This window comes from Mixophyes fleayi, chromosome 12 (assembly GCF_038048845.1).
Source record: "Mixophyes fleayi isolate aMixFle1 chromosome 12, aMixFle1.hap1, whole genome shotgun sequence".
NCBI lineage: Eukaryota > Metazoa > Chordata > Amphibia > Anura > Limnodynastidae > Mixophyes > Mixophyes fleayi.
The window spans coordinates 82985166-83000493 of record NC_134413.1 but is presented as its reverse complement, the minus strand read 5'-3'; the positions used below and the strand labels follow the sequence as shown (position 1 = coordinate 83000493).

Sequence of the window (15328 nt, the reverse complement as noted above, 5' to 3'; positions counted from 1 at the left end):
CACACAATGTTATTATGTGAGGAGGAGACTGGTCAGATCTCTGGGCTGGTAGCACACAATGATATGATGTGAGGAGACTGGTCAGATCTCTGGGCTGGTAGCACACAGTGATATGATGTGAGGAGGAGACTGGTCAGATCTCTGGGCTGGTAGCACATAGTGATATGATGTGAGGAGGAGACTGGTCAGATCTATGGCTGGTAGCACACAATGTTATTATGTGAGGAGGAGACTGGTCAGATCTCTGGGCTGGTAGCACACAGTGATATGATGTGAGGAGGAGACTGGTCAGATCTCTGGGCTGGTAGCACACAATGATATGATGTGAGGAGGAGACTGGTCAGATCTCTGGGCTGGTAGCACACAATGATATGATGTGAGGAGGAGACTGGTCAGATCTCTGGGCTGGTAGCACACAGTGATATGATGTGAGGAGGAGACTGGTCAGATCTCTGGGCTGGTAGCACACAGTGATATGATGTGAGGAGCAGACTGGTCAGATCTCTGGGCTGGTAGCACACAATGATATGATGTGAGGAGGAGACTGGTCAGATCTCTGGGCTGGTAGCACACAATGTTATTATGTGAGGAGGAGAATAGGAGTCTAATAGGGGCTGATGGCTCCTGACTCCCCCACTGGCCAGATATTTCTATTTTAATAAGGAGAATATATCACTTCCTAGAGCGCTGTAATTCCCAGAAGCAGCAGCCCTATCACAACAACTTACCCACTAAATTCAAATATAAATACTGGTGGATCCTCAGGCGCTATAACTTATCTCATCATAGAATTAAATACTAATGCTAAAGACAGTAATTCCACCTTATCAATGTCCAACAACAGATTTTTAGACGTTCTTCTGTATACCGTTCTTTATCTTCAAAATACAACCCCACAGAGAGAAGAGATAATAACCTCATATGATAAAGTAGGTCTTATAAAGAAATTATTTTTAACACCTTGTGTGATTTTGTATCGTGATACTCATACACCAGTAATCATATGGAGAGCAATGTCCATCGATCTTCCTTATACCAGTTATGTGTATTTGCTGACATCAGCTGTCTGCTGGGAAACAGCTCAGAGATATCTATAGTGGTGCTTCTCCACACGTGTCCTCTCTGTATATATGTACCATCTACTTCACCACATGAGGCGATATCTCTTTTCTATGGATGTTTTGAAGATAGAGAACAATATACAGAAGAACGTCTAAAAATCTGTTGTTGGACAATGAACTCTATAAGGTGGACTTATTAGTGTCTATACCAGTGTTTCCCAAATTTTTTCAGTTTGCGGCACCCTTAGAGTCTCCATATTTTTTTCAAGGCACCCCTCCAAAATAATTACCGAGCAGTCCCGTTTTATAAGTAGTTGGGTCAAAATAACGTAATAAGTATTTAGGTCAGGACAGAAATATTTAGTACGTTATTTGCAAAAATAATATACATAAATCCAAGGGAAAATAATTTTTTTTCAATTACATTTCTGTCAAATAATAATTTACAGCTAATATTAAGAGGAACAAGATCAAACAAAATAAAACAAAATGAACAAAAATCATCACACTGTGCCCCCTGACAATGCAACTGTGCCCCTTCATCCGCACACTCTGTGCCCCTTCATCCGCACACTCTGTGCCCCTTCATCCGTACACTCTGTGCCCCTTCATCCGTACACTCTGTGCCCCTTCATCCACACACTCTGTGCCCCTTCATCCGCACACTCTGTGCCCCTTCATCCGTACACTCTGTGCCCCTTCATCCGTACACTCTGTGCCCCTTCATCCGCACACTCTGTGCCCCTTCATCCGCACACTCTGTGCCCCTTCATCCGCACACTCTGTGCCCCTTCATCCGCACACTCTGTGCCCCTTCATCCGCACACTCTGTGCCCCTTCATCCGTACACTCTGTGCCCCTTCATCCGCACACTCTGTGCCCCTTCATCCGTACACTCTGTGCCTCTTCATCCGCACACTCTGTGCCCCTTCATCCGCACACTCTGTGCCCCTTCATCCGCACACTCTGTGCCCCTTCATCCGCACACTCTGTGCCCCTTCATCCGCACACTCTGTGCCCCTTCATCCGCACACTCTGTGCCCCTTCATCCGCACACTCTGTGCCCCTTCATCCGCACACACTGTGCCCCTTCATCCGTACACTCTGTGCCCCTTCATCCGCACACACTGTGCCCCTTCATCCGTACACTCTGTGCCCCTTCATCCGCACACTCTGTGCCCCTTCATCCGCACACTCTGTGCCCCTTCATCCGCACACTCTGTGCCCTCCTTCATCCGCACACTCTGTGCCCCTTCATCCGCACACTCTGTGCCCCTTCATCCGCACACTCTGTGCCCCTTCATCCGTACACTCTGTGCCTCTTCATCCGCACACTCTGTGCCTCTTCATCCGCACACTCTGTGCCCCTTCATCCGTACACTCTGTGCCCCTTCATCCGCACACTCTGTGCCCCTTCATCCGCACACTCTGTGCCCCTTCATCCGTACACTCTGTGCCCCTTCATCCGCACACTCTGTGCCCCTTCATCCGTACACTCTGTGCCCCTTCATCCGTACACTCTGTGCCCCTTCATCCACACACTCTGTGCCCCTTCATCCGCACACTCTGTGCCCCTTCATCCGTACACTCTGTGCCCCTTCATCCGTACACTCTGTGCCCCTTCATCCGCACACTCTGTGCCCCTTCATCCGCACACTCTGTGCCCCTTCATCCGCACACTCTGTGCCCCTTCATCCGCACACTCTGTGCCCCTTCATCCGCACACTCTGTGCCCCTTCATCCGCACACTCTGTGCCCCTTCATCCGCACACTCTGTGCCCCTTCATCCGCACACTCTGTGCCCCTTCATCCGTACACTCTGTGCCCCTTCATCCGCACACTCTGTGCCCCTTCATCCGTACACTCTGTGCCCCTTCATCCGTACACTCTGTGCCCCTTCATCCGCACACTCTGTGCCCCTTCATCCGCACACTCTGTGCCCCTTCATCCGCACACTCTGTGCCCCTTCATCCGCACACTCTGTGCCCCTTCATCCGCACACTCTGTGCCCCTTCATCCGCACACTCTGTGCCCTCCTTCATCCGCACACTCTGTGCCCCTTCATCCGCACACTCTGTGCCCCTTCATCCGCACACTCTGTGCCCCTTCATCCGTACACTCTGTGCCTCTTCATCCGCACACTCTGTGCCTCTTCATCCGCACACTCTGTGCCCCTTCATCCGCACACTCTGTGCCCCTTCATCCGCACACTCTGTGCCCTCCTTCATCCGCACACTCTGTGCCCCTTCATCCGCACACTCTGTGCCCCTTCATCCGCACACTCTGTGCCCCTTCATCCGCACACTCTGTGCCTCTTCATCCGCACACTCTGTGCCTCTTCATCCGCACACTCTGTGCCCCTTCATCCGTACACTCTGTGCCCCTTCATCCGTACACTCTGTGCCCCTTCATCCGTACACTCTGTGCCCCTTCATCCGCACACTCTGTGCCTCTTCATCCGCACACTCTGTGCCCCTTCATCCGCACACTCTGTGCCCCTTCATCCGTACACTCTGTGCCTCTTCATCCGTACACTCTGTGCCCCTTCATCCGCACACTCTGTGCCCCTTCATCCGTACACTCTGTGCCCCTTCATCCGTACACTCTGTGCCTCTTCATCCGCACACTCTGTGCCCCTTCATCCGCACACTCTGTGCCCCTTCATCCGCACACTCTGTGCCCCTTCATCCGTACACTCTGTGCCCCTTCATCCGCACACTCTGTGCCCCTTCATCCGCACACTCTGTGCCTCTTCATCCGTACACTCTGTGCCCCTTCATCCGCACACTCTGTGCCCCTTCATCCGTACACTCTGTGCCCCTTCATCCGTACACTCTGTGCCTCTTCATCCGCACACTCTGTGCCCCTTCATCCGCACACTCTGTGCCCCTTCATCCGCACACTCTGTGCCCCTTCATCCGCACACTCTGTGCCCCTTCATCCGCACACTCTGTGCCCCTTCATCCGCACACTCTGTGCCCCTTCATCCGCACACTCTGTGCCCCTTCATCCGCACACTCTGTGCCCCTTCATCCGCACACTCTGTGCCCCTTCATCCGTACACTCTGTGCCCCTTCATCCGCACACTCTGTGCCCTCCTTCATCCGCACACTCTGTGCTCCTTCATCCGCACACTCTGTGCTCCTTCATCCGCACACTCTGTGCCCCTTCATCCGCACACTCTGTGCTCCTTTATCCGCACACTCTGTGCCCCTTCATCCTCACTCTGCCCCCTGCTTCATTCTTTTGCCCCTCCATTGCTATTTCCTATCACCATTTCCCCTCCATTTCTTTACTTACCATACTTGGCCTTCTTTCTTCTATTTCTTCTGTCCTCTTACCAATCCGGCAGCGCCCGGAACCCAACATCCTTCTCTCTCCTGCCGCTCCTACTGAATATGTCGGACGTGATGACGTCTCATTCAGTGAGAAGAGAGGAGCATGCTGGGTCCCGGGAGCCGCAGGATTAGTACGTTTTTTTTAATTCCATGAGATACGTTATAGTGCCTGAGGATCCATCAGTATTTATACATTTTCCTCATTTTTTGGTGCTGACAGAGGAGGGTGTAGAATAAGAGATTGTTGTAGTAACTGAATAAGCAGAATATCTGACTCTTCTGTAATAAGTGTTTATTACTCACCTGTGCTGATATCTGTAGGGATCTCCTCCTCCTTACACTGCTGATCACCCCTCATATACGTCTCTTCCTCTCCCTCTATCGTTTCTACTTTAATATCGGTCATGACGTCATCCTAAATAGCCCACAAAACAATAACAATATCACATTTATTTATATGGCGCCATAGAATCCGCAGCGCAGCACAATCAACAAAAAAGAAACCAAAATAAATACAGATAAGTAAGGGAGAAGAGAAACAACATAAACAGTAAAAATCAATGCAAGAGACAATAGAGAAAGCAACTACATCAGAAGACAACTAGAACAAAGGAAGCAATACAAAGAGGATAGGAGGTAGAGAGCCAAACTTGTGAGAGTTACAGTAAGAGGATTATGGTAATAAAATGTATGAGATGAAACAGAAGAATATCAGTGTATAAGATCCACACAGCTTAGTACAGATCATATAATAAAGTCACTTTGGGATTTTGTAAGACAATAAAATGTACCCGATACTCCTGTGGGATACTGGGATTTTCCTGTGTACAATCCTGTGAATAATGAGGACGGAGATATCTCTCTGGGGTATTTCTGTTACTGGATCCATCTGTAGGAAACACAGTGACTGATTACATTGTTTATATAAGCAGAATATGTGACTCTTCTATAATAAGTGTTTATTACTCACCTGTACTGATATCTGTAGGGATTTCCTCCTCCTTACACTGCTGATCACCCCTCACATACGTCTCTTCCTCTCCCTCTGTACTTTCTACTTTAATATCAGTCAGAACGTCATCCTGAATAGCCCACAAAAAAAAATAATCACATTTAATTATATCAGATTTAATAAATTCAGATAAAACAGAAGACGATCAGTGTATAAGATCTTTATATATATTTATTTATTTTTACAGATCATATAATGAAAAGTCACATTAGTGTTCTGGTATTTAGAGAGACCTTAAAATGTCATCTACCTGATACTCCTGTGGGATACTGGGATTTTCCGCTTTACAGTCCTGGGAATACAGAGGATGGAGATATCTCTCTGGGGTATTTCTGTTACTGGATCCATCTGTAGGAAACACACAGTGACTGAATACATTGCTTATATGTGATTATCAGATGAGTGTATCTAGTTGGCCCACAAAACTTTATCCTCCTCTACAGTAATTGAAAGTCTCCTCTTACCCAGTGATGTGAAGATCCGGTGATTCTCCATCCTCACGTCCTCGTACAGACCCTTGTGTCCTCCTAAATACTCCCCCTCCTGCATAGAGAAATACACAGTGACATCCTGACACCTTATAGGAACCTGACAACACAATGACACAGTCATCACCCAGACACATCCCCTGGTGTTACTGTATAATATCCCATTCCCAGCAGTCACCTCTCCAGTCACCAGCTGAATGATCTTGTTGGTCAGTTCCAGGACTGCGTTACATTGAGGTATAGTAGGTGGACCTGGAGATCTGGCACTTATACTTGTTGATTACACTCTCATCCCCTACTATGCCATTCCTCTATAAAAGGAAACTCAGTTTTTGTTAAGTGCCTAGGAGAGAGACCATACGGTAGTTCGGCTTACCTCACCCCTTACACCAGTGCCGGCAGTCAGTTATCCTTCCCCTAGTAACAATCAAACCAGACAGAACATTAGAGAACAGATCAAACCTGCCGAAAACGGCAGTAAGGGAGCTGACTGTGTTGGGTGTGAGTGAAGCTGTCAAGCATCTCCTCCCAACCCTGACTTGCCGGCGTTTCCTCTAGAAAAAGAGAATTGCTACAGGGGAACGGGCAGGCGATTATTTTGCCTCCATAGGAGGCAAAACGCTGCCCGGAGCAACATCTGCAGAGCTGGCCACTAAAGAACTGCAGCGCTCAGAGTCAGCAGCCGACAGACAGATTATAGATAGGCTGTTCGGCTGCGCATGGAGACGGCCATTACAGACGTAGTACTGGGGCGGAACATCCACCTTCTTCACCTTGCCTTGGTGTGCTTTATTGGAGATGGCCATTTCCAGGACACTCTGTGCAGTTATACAGACATTCCCTGAACACACTGACCCCACTGTGCCTCTTCTGTGTGGTACCTCTTAATTGTTTTAATATGTCATGTTATAGCTCGATTCATTCTGTAGAACAGTTTGTATCTCAGGTTTTCACTAGGGACAAAACTTTTAGCAGAGTACTGTATTACAGGGTGTTGGTGTCTTATATGCAGAATTACCCTGTTATATGTATATTCCTGGGTTAGATTCTCACATGCATAACTGATAATTATAATATATATGTGTATATATATATATATATATATATATATATATATATATATATATATATATTTATCTAGGACAAGGAAACCACAAGGCGCCTCATAGTGTACTATTATTAAAATAAAACAAGATGATTCTGTGTGGTAATATGCGTACCAGATGGAGGCTTGATCAGAGCTCATAACATGTAGACATCAAGTTGATATACGGAATCTTCCTTCTGGATCTCACAGCATATGCAAAATACATGGAAATCGATAATAGTGTAGTACCATTTAGAACCACTAGGTCACCCAGTGCTACAATTCACTGATCACCATGTCAACAGGCACCAGTGGGTTTAACACACAAAAATTTGTGCTTACAACACACCAATTGTGATTACACGTACCAGAGAAAAGTAATATATTCGCTTATCTGTAGTTTAATATCAGCATCAAACTCCGTTCCTCTTTCAGTGATGGGGTGCAAATGAAATGACTGGTCCATCCTCGGTGCCGAGACAGGTCAGGTGGCGTGTTTCTTCTTCTCTAGTTGTTGTAACTGGTCTGGGGCACAGGTGTAAGCCGTTAAGCACTATTTGAACTCTTCCTTAAACAGGTGAACTTTCAGCAGGGTCGTGCAGTTAGAGACGATACTTGACCGACAGACATTCTGTTAAAGAGTTCCAGGGGCAGCATTCAAGAAAGGTTGTAGTCTTGAGAGCGGAGGTAACTAGTTTTCTCCACCAATGTCTTCCACATACATAGGAACAGGATATATATATATATATATATATATATATATATATATATAATGTCTATATATAAATAAAGAAAAAAACTTCTGTTTTGTGGTGACACCCTTCTTAATACAACATCATGTCTGAGAAGGGACTTCCAAGGGTGAGGGACCTTCTGGAACGTCTGTGCAGCATTATACATGTATAAATTGTCTTCTGGACAGCCTGACACGGACGCCCTGTGTACATCGTGTGGGTCTGAAAGCCGTGAACGCCGTGCGCCCACCCAGGTGTCGACAGCCCTGGAGGAGCGGGCCTGGGTGAGATAGCTGGCGACATCCATAGCCGAACTCACTAAGGTGATGTCACAGTCCACAGAGGTACGAGATGTTTCTCTTCCCTTGACTGCACCACACACACAGTCTGCACATTCCTTGTCTATGGATCTTCCCAGGCTGAGGCAGGCATGCCAGTATCCCTGACTGAATCCACTCAGGGTATGACACGCTGGCTTACCGTCTCCCACAGAGACAAGCGCATTATTCCTGATTCTGCTCAGGACCACAATCCGGATTCTGACCACTCTTCACACGAAGATGGTGAATTGTCTTTAGACTCAGATGGGGAAGATACAATTAGTTCAGAAGATTCTTCCTTCGCACACAATGTGGATAACCTTATCCTAGGGGTCAGACACTCTAGGCTTTCTGGAACCTGAGTCTGGGGATCTCGCTGCTTTATCTCTTTAAAAGACCTAAGAAGCAGGTTGTTTGTTTTCCCCCCTCCCCTCAGCTGTTGGATATGGTGTCTGACGCTTGGCAGAAACCGAATAAACAGTTTCAGATGCCTGAAACGGTTGCTCGTTTACTCCAAGACTTCAGCTATCCCGACACAAGGCAGAGTCTCTCTAAAGGACCCAACTGACAGGAAATGTGTCATTATTCTCCGTTCAGCCTATGTCGCGGCAGGGAGCTTGTTTAGACCCAACTTGTCCACAGCCTGGGTTAATTAAGCCATTCAGCTGTGGTCAGAGCAGTTGGTTAGGGATCTCCAGAATGATGTTCCTAGATCTAACATAAGCAGCACACATCCAAGAGGCCACCAATTATGTGGGTCAGGCATCTATGAAGCTTTGCCATTTGATGGTATCACATTGTTTGGATCTAAATTAGAATGGGTTATTCAGGAGGCTATGGAGGGTAAGAGTACCTGCAGGGTGTAAGGCACTTAGGATGCCATCAGGAAGCTTCTCTTGTCCGAAGTAATTGTCCCGGTCCTGCAGCAAGGAGGCACAGTGTTTTGCTCCAACCTCTTTTTGGTTCCCAAGACGGACGTGTCAATCCATCCTATTCTAAACTTGCAGACCCTCAACAAAGAGAATCGGGTGCTCAGGTTCTGAATGGAATCCCTGCACACGGTTATTGCAGGCATGGAAGATTGAGGGTTTATGGCTTCCACAGACATCAAAGATGCTTATTTACATGTGCCCATATGGGAGGGTCACCAGTGTCTTCCCCGCTTTGCAGTACAAAAACATTTGTTTCAGTTCAGGGCTCTGCCTTTCGACCTGGCCACCGCCCTGAGGGTATTCACCAAGGTGATGGCAGCACTCTTGCGATCCCAAGGGAGACACAGTCATTCCCTAGCTGGACAAACAACTACTGAAGTCATCCTCCAAGGCTCTGCTTTTACATCACATTCATATCACGATTCAGTTTCTAGAATCGCACGGCTGGGTGCTACCCAAGTCCTTTCTCAACCCAATTCAACAGATGCGATTTCTGGGCTTTATTTTCAACACGTTCTCCCAGAGAGTCTACCTTCCGGATGACAGTGTCCTGTCGCTTCTGCACAGGATCAGGATTCTCATGGCTCGAAGGGAAGTATCTCTTCTTCATTGTATGAAGCTGTTGGGATCAATGCTATGTGTTCGAGGCGGTGCCCTTCGGGCAATTCCATTCTCGTACTCTCCAGAGATTCTTCAAAAATGGTCCGGCTCCCACAAACATTTGAACAAGCAGATCATCAGACTGCCCAGAATCACGCGCTTGTCCCACTTATGGTGGCTGAACAGAGAAAATCTAGAAAAGGGCCAGTCTTTCTGCACATGGACCTAGACCCTGGTCCCCCCAGACGCCAGTCTGTCTGGTTGGGTCCCAGTCTTCGGGTTTCTCCAGTTTCAGAGACTCTGGTCCCCTCAGGAGACCACTCTACCCATCAATGTCCTGGAAATAAGGGCGGTTCACTGAGCTTTATTTCAGGGGCAACGGTTTCTAACCGGGAAATCCTTGAAAATTCAATCAGACAATGCCATGGCAGTGGCTTATCTAAACCACTAGGGGGGAAAGTGGCCATCTTCATCCCAGGGGTGGAGAATTGGGAAGCCGACTTTGTCAGTCATCACCAGGTCCCCCCTGGGGAATGGACTCTTCACAAGGAGGCCCTTCTGGTGCAGCAATGGGGAACTTCAGAAATCGATCTCTTTTGGCATCCCAACTGAATTTTCAGGTTCCTCTTACTGCTCGAAATCAAGAGATCGTCGAGCAGGGCACACAAAGATACCTTGGCGCTTCAGACTTGTATATCTCTTTCCTCTTTCCCATGCTCCCGCAGGTGATAAAAAAAGTTAAAAAGAGAATGTGTTTCTGCAATTCTGGTGGCCCCTAATTGGCCACACGGGACAAGGTTCTCGGACATTCAGGAAATGGCGGTGGTGCCCCCCTTCTGTCAGGTCTGGAGTCGCTCATCTATGGGGTCCTCTGTTGGTGGTCTCCGTCGGGGAGACGCCGCTATTCCTCTGTCCTCCCTTAGGTCTACCACGTCGTCCAGACCAACTCGTTAAGGGTCCTCTTCTTTGCCAATATTTAGATCGGCTGACTTTGATGACGTGGCTGTTGAGACCTTGATTCTCCGGGCGAGCAGGTTCTTGCAGGATGTAGTGAAAACCATGATCAGAGAATGAAAACCTTCATCTTTGGCTATTTACCATCGGGTATGGAAGGTATACATCCTCTGGTGTGAATATCAGGGTTGTAACTAAGTTTTCTGTTACAGAGGAGGGGCATAGTAGGAGAGGAGAGTGTAATAACAAGGATAAGTGCCAGATCTCTTAGTCCACCTACTATACCCCAACGTAACACAGCACCCCCAATGTCAGGGAAACAGATTTTACGGTGAGTAAACAAATCCTCTTTTTTATGGGTTAATTGTGCAACATATACAATAATGGTCTATTTTACAAATACAACCACTGTTACAGGATGGACCGCCTATGCCACCCTGACTGTTGCTGCTGGGAGCGGGCTGTGCTTACTTTGCCACCATTCCCTTTCGTTATCCCAAACACGCCCTCTCACCCCAGTAGGAGGGGCTTACAAATCCTGCCACCACTGGACTCCTTTACCGGCATCCAGTACTGGGTTTCTTATGGGTATCTGACACTGCGAGTGTACTCCGTTACTGGTGTACCTGGGATGGTACTCCTGACCTCTTCATATGGATCAGGCTTGCTGTGGATGGATCCCCCTGGCCTATCACACTGGCCAGAGCTAGTGGGTAGCGGCAGAGCAATGGTACTGGAGAGTTGGATCCAAACCTCAGAAACAGCTGGGAACGGATTAGATTTTGGGTCTAATCTGTAGGTCACAGGATTTCCAGCATGGAAGATGTTTTCAAGCAGATCTTTGAAGCAAGTGATGTTTATTTGCAGTCACACTGATAGAAAGTATCAGTGCTCAGGTCAGACGGAATCAGAAGAACAATTTTCAATAGAAGACAGTGCTTTTTATACAGATTTAGACACAGCCTCACAGGCTATTTTTAGAATTAGGATGCTATCTGTTTACCCAAACATGGATTTACATGCAGTGCAAAGCTATCAATATTTACACTTCTCTGTTATGTGCTAAAATTTTATGCTTCCATTATCTGAGATGCAGTCACGCCAGACAGCGGCCCCCTGCTGGGTATAGAGGCTAAACAGGTGTTTGTCACTTCACATAAAGTCTTACTTAACATTTCCTGCTATCAGCAAACAGACATCCTCTAGCGAAGTTACAAACCAAAACAATGACACTTGCATACAAAACACATCCAATGTACCACGATAAGTGCATTTCAAACTATACATTGGTGCCTGCACCTCTGATTGAAATACATTTCTACAATAAATTATTTCTACATGATCTAGCCACAAATAAGTTATTTATCAGTGATCCATTCACAACCGCTATGACATATGTAACGTTTTGCTCTTGTGAAGGAGCGATGCTGCTCCTATAGTACCCCCATTATGATCTATACAGGGGGAATGTGGGGTTGGTGTGCAGTGCACATGCACAAACTTCAACGTGACATCATCACACCTGGCTGAATAACGTGTGTCCACATGTGTGTGCACTGCACGGTCTCTTCTCCTTGTGGCACGCAGCAATTATCTCCTATTCTCTGTATCATCTGCTATGAACAAACTAGTGCAAACAGCAAGATGACTATAAAGTGGGGGCTTGTAGTAGACAGAGGATGCAGAACGGCCGACCTACGAAAGGTTGTAGTACTATATACAGTCTACTAATACACGATATATAGAAATCAGTTACAGGTAGGATAGGGGTTGTGTTTTTGTTCTTTATTAAAAATTTAAAAAACATTTAAATGCCAGTCATCACCATCAACTTGATTATGACGTGCGTCTCTCTACTGCATTATAAGTTTAAATTACGCGCTTTATGTGCATCTTCCTCCTGCATCTGTATTATTTACGTATTATGAAGTCACATTGATCTTAAGATACCTTGTAGACTATGTAAAATGCCTTTTTTTTAGGACACATTTTACATCTGCATTTTGGAAGTAAGATGCGTCCAATTCTACATGAGGCCCTGTGTGACCTCTTTTCATGAGCCGTAGAGCCTTGGTCAGTGTTTCTCAGAAGTTCCTCTGATCCAACTTCATAAGACTGCTAAGTGACCTCACACAATACCATACGGCTTCCAATGGTCCTCTTGTGGCCAGGTGTCTTGGGTGTCACAGACAACTATTTAGTGCATTGTGCTCCAATTGAAATCTGTCACAAATGCCTGAGTAAAATTTTTGGTTTAAAATTCATTACAGGAACCGAGATATTTTTTCCGCCTACAATTATATGAAATGTAAGTGATTAGGGTGCTTTGATTACCTGTGCTGATTAATTCCAAACAGCTCAATTACATACATTTTATACACTGGAGGCAACAGCAACCTGGTATCCGATACCTTCCAGGTGACACTAATATCACACACTGATCATTATACACAGGTCTGACTGATCACTATACACAGGCCACACCGACATCACACATCTGATAGACACAGATGGCTATACAGATATCACACCTCTGATATCACATTACACAGGTTACACTGGTCACGCGAGCCTACGAAAGTGTCCCCAGAGAGCTTGGCGGAGCTTAACAGAGAAATCACTGTAGAAGAGACACTACAGGTAATTAAACTCATGAAACCAGCCTCAGTTTAAGGCCCAAATGAAGCAGCAGGTTGCCAGGTACAAAGGGTTGCAGCACAGGGTAACAGGATAAGTGCTGGTACAGGATGGCAGGATTGCCAGATAAAACAGTGGAGCTGGGGACTCTGGATACCGGGCAGGTGAGGTGATCTGCAGGCACAGGTAGCACGGAGGTCCAGGTAAGCTTGGCAGTGTAGAGTTGAGAATGGATGTAATGCCAGTTGTGGCCTGTGTGGAGATGGCCTGGAGAGCAACACAGTGCAAGGGAAGGTGAAGTAGTAAGATAGAGCTGTAAATCTGAATAATGAACCACAGCGTACACAGGTGAGTCCAATCGAGCAGATAGCGGGGACCACGAACCTGAGGCTGGGAAGGTATCACAGACGATAGGCAAGGGTAAACACCAGGCAAAGGGTTGGTCCAGTAGTGATATACGTAGTCGGGGTCACAAGCAATAAGGTCAATCCAGGCAGCAATCAGGGCTGGTCAGGTCACAGGCAGAGGTCAAAATTGAATACCAAACTGAAACAGAATAATCACAGGGTTTACACACAAACAGCAGCAGCAAGGACAAACGATGAACTGCACAAGTTGCAGGGAAAGGCAGTCTCTTAAAGGCCAGCCACAGGTGATTGGGATCCAGGAGTTAGTGAGACTAACTCCTGCAGGTTAGGAGAATGGCCTGAGTACCAGCTTCAATATAATGGCAGAGTCCTAACACCAATCATTCCTCCTGAATCTTTGGAAGGAATTAGACTCTTATGCTCTCGGGCTATAAATCTTCCCTGTGTTTCCTTAACATCCCCTCTTCCCTCCTACTTGGACAAGTCAGGAGTAACAGGGGAGATCTGTAGAGACCATCTGCAGCTATGCCGCACCTCATACAGCGGGTCCTCAGTCTGTCAGTGTCTCTCTGGTGTGAGAGGAGCTATACCCAGTGATCAGTATTATGGAGGTATTCATACTTATACATAATAAACATTTCCCCCATTACTGTCCTGTCCTCAGTCCTCTTCCTGCCACTTTGTACACTGTACATTTTATTAAGACATCCAGTACTCATCCCGGGGTGTTGCATGTTATATGGTATATTTCACCGGTGAATAGGGAAACCATTACGAGTGCAACCTTTTAAAGCTTTTACCAAAGTTATTCTTCTTTTTATGAATAACGGATTGATATGAGAATCAAGAGGATTTGGAGTAAAGTGAAAACCACCATCAAGATTGACTTAAGTGTAGTACAACAACCCATATCAGTGCCCCCATCACATGACCTGCTGGAATTGCACCAGTTTAAAAAGCAAAACAAGAAAGATGAAACCATGCACACAGTTACATCACAGACCCTATACCTTTACCTAAACTATAGGAAACAGCACGTGTGTATGTGTACATTATATATATATATATATATATATATATATATATATATATAGCATTTATAGATATGGGAGAAGCTGGGGAATACATTTTAGGATATACTTAACATATTATGATAATTAGAATGTAGATAAATGACAGGAAGCTCTGTCATGACAGAAACACTACATAATATTCACCTGGCTATATGGTCAAATACGGATATTATTGTACGTTTTATCACCATATAGAAACATGACTGAAACTGGTAACGAGGGGCTGAGGGTTTAGAGATACTCTGGCCGTAAACACTTTATAGGGAATGTCTTTGTAACATGACACACAGCAGGGTCAGTAACTCAGCTCTATGTCTCCATAGCATGTCTGACAGCGGGATCTACAGCCCACTCTCTATGGTGCTGTAGTACCCTGTAATATGTCTTCCATGTAACATCTCGCTATAATAAATCCTTCATATCCATACGTAGAGATGTAGGATAGGGACTGTCTGCGGTGTGAAGATGAATCAGTGGAGCTGTGATTGGTTGCTGCCTGCGGAGAAGATAGTGGTACCAGCACTAAGTGGAAAGTGAATAGGATGCCGTGGTGGGATCCATAGCTGGTGTAACCCATTGCTGGTGTAACCTGGCGGGATCTATAGGTGGTGTAACCTGGCGAGATCTATAGGTGGTGTAACCTGGTGGGATCTATAGGTGGTGTAACATGGCGGGATCTATAGGTGGTGTAACCTGCCGGGATCTATAGGTGGTGCAGCCTGGC

At 46.4% G+C, this 15328-nt stretch overlaps 2 protein-coding genes across 5 annotated transcripts in view; one reads left to right on the top strand and one right to left on the bottom strand.

Moving 5' to 3' along the window:
- LOC142108564 (uncharacterized) overlaps positions 1–15328 on the bottom strand; it is a 625828-nt gene that overhangs the window by 82145 nt on the left and 528355 nt on the right. For 2 of the 4 annotated variants that reach the window (XM_075192322.1, XM_075192323.1), the window contains exons 5-7: positions 5662–5759; positions 5370–5481; positions 5191–5288 (exon numbers count right to left, since the gene is read on the bottom strand). In XM_075192322.1, the coding sequence (XP_075048423.1) occupies positions 5191–5288; positions 5370–5481; positions 5662–5759 (308 nt within the window). Of the gene's footprint in view, positions 1–5190; positions 5289–5369; positions 5482–5661; positions 5760–5875; positions 5955–15328 lie in introns of all 4 variants that reach the window. The other 2 variants (XM_075192324.1, XM_075192325.1) reach the window with 2 other exon arrangements.
- The window catches only part of LOC142108571 (uncharacterized), an 83247-nt gene that overhangs the window by 51767 nt on the left and 16152 nt on the right, over positions 1–15328 (top strand). The gene's annotated exons all lie outside the window — the stretch shown is intronic.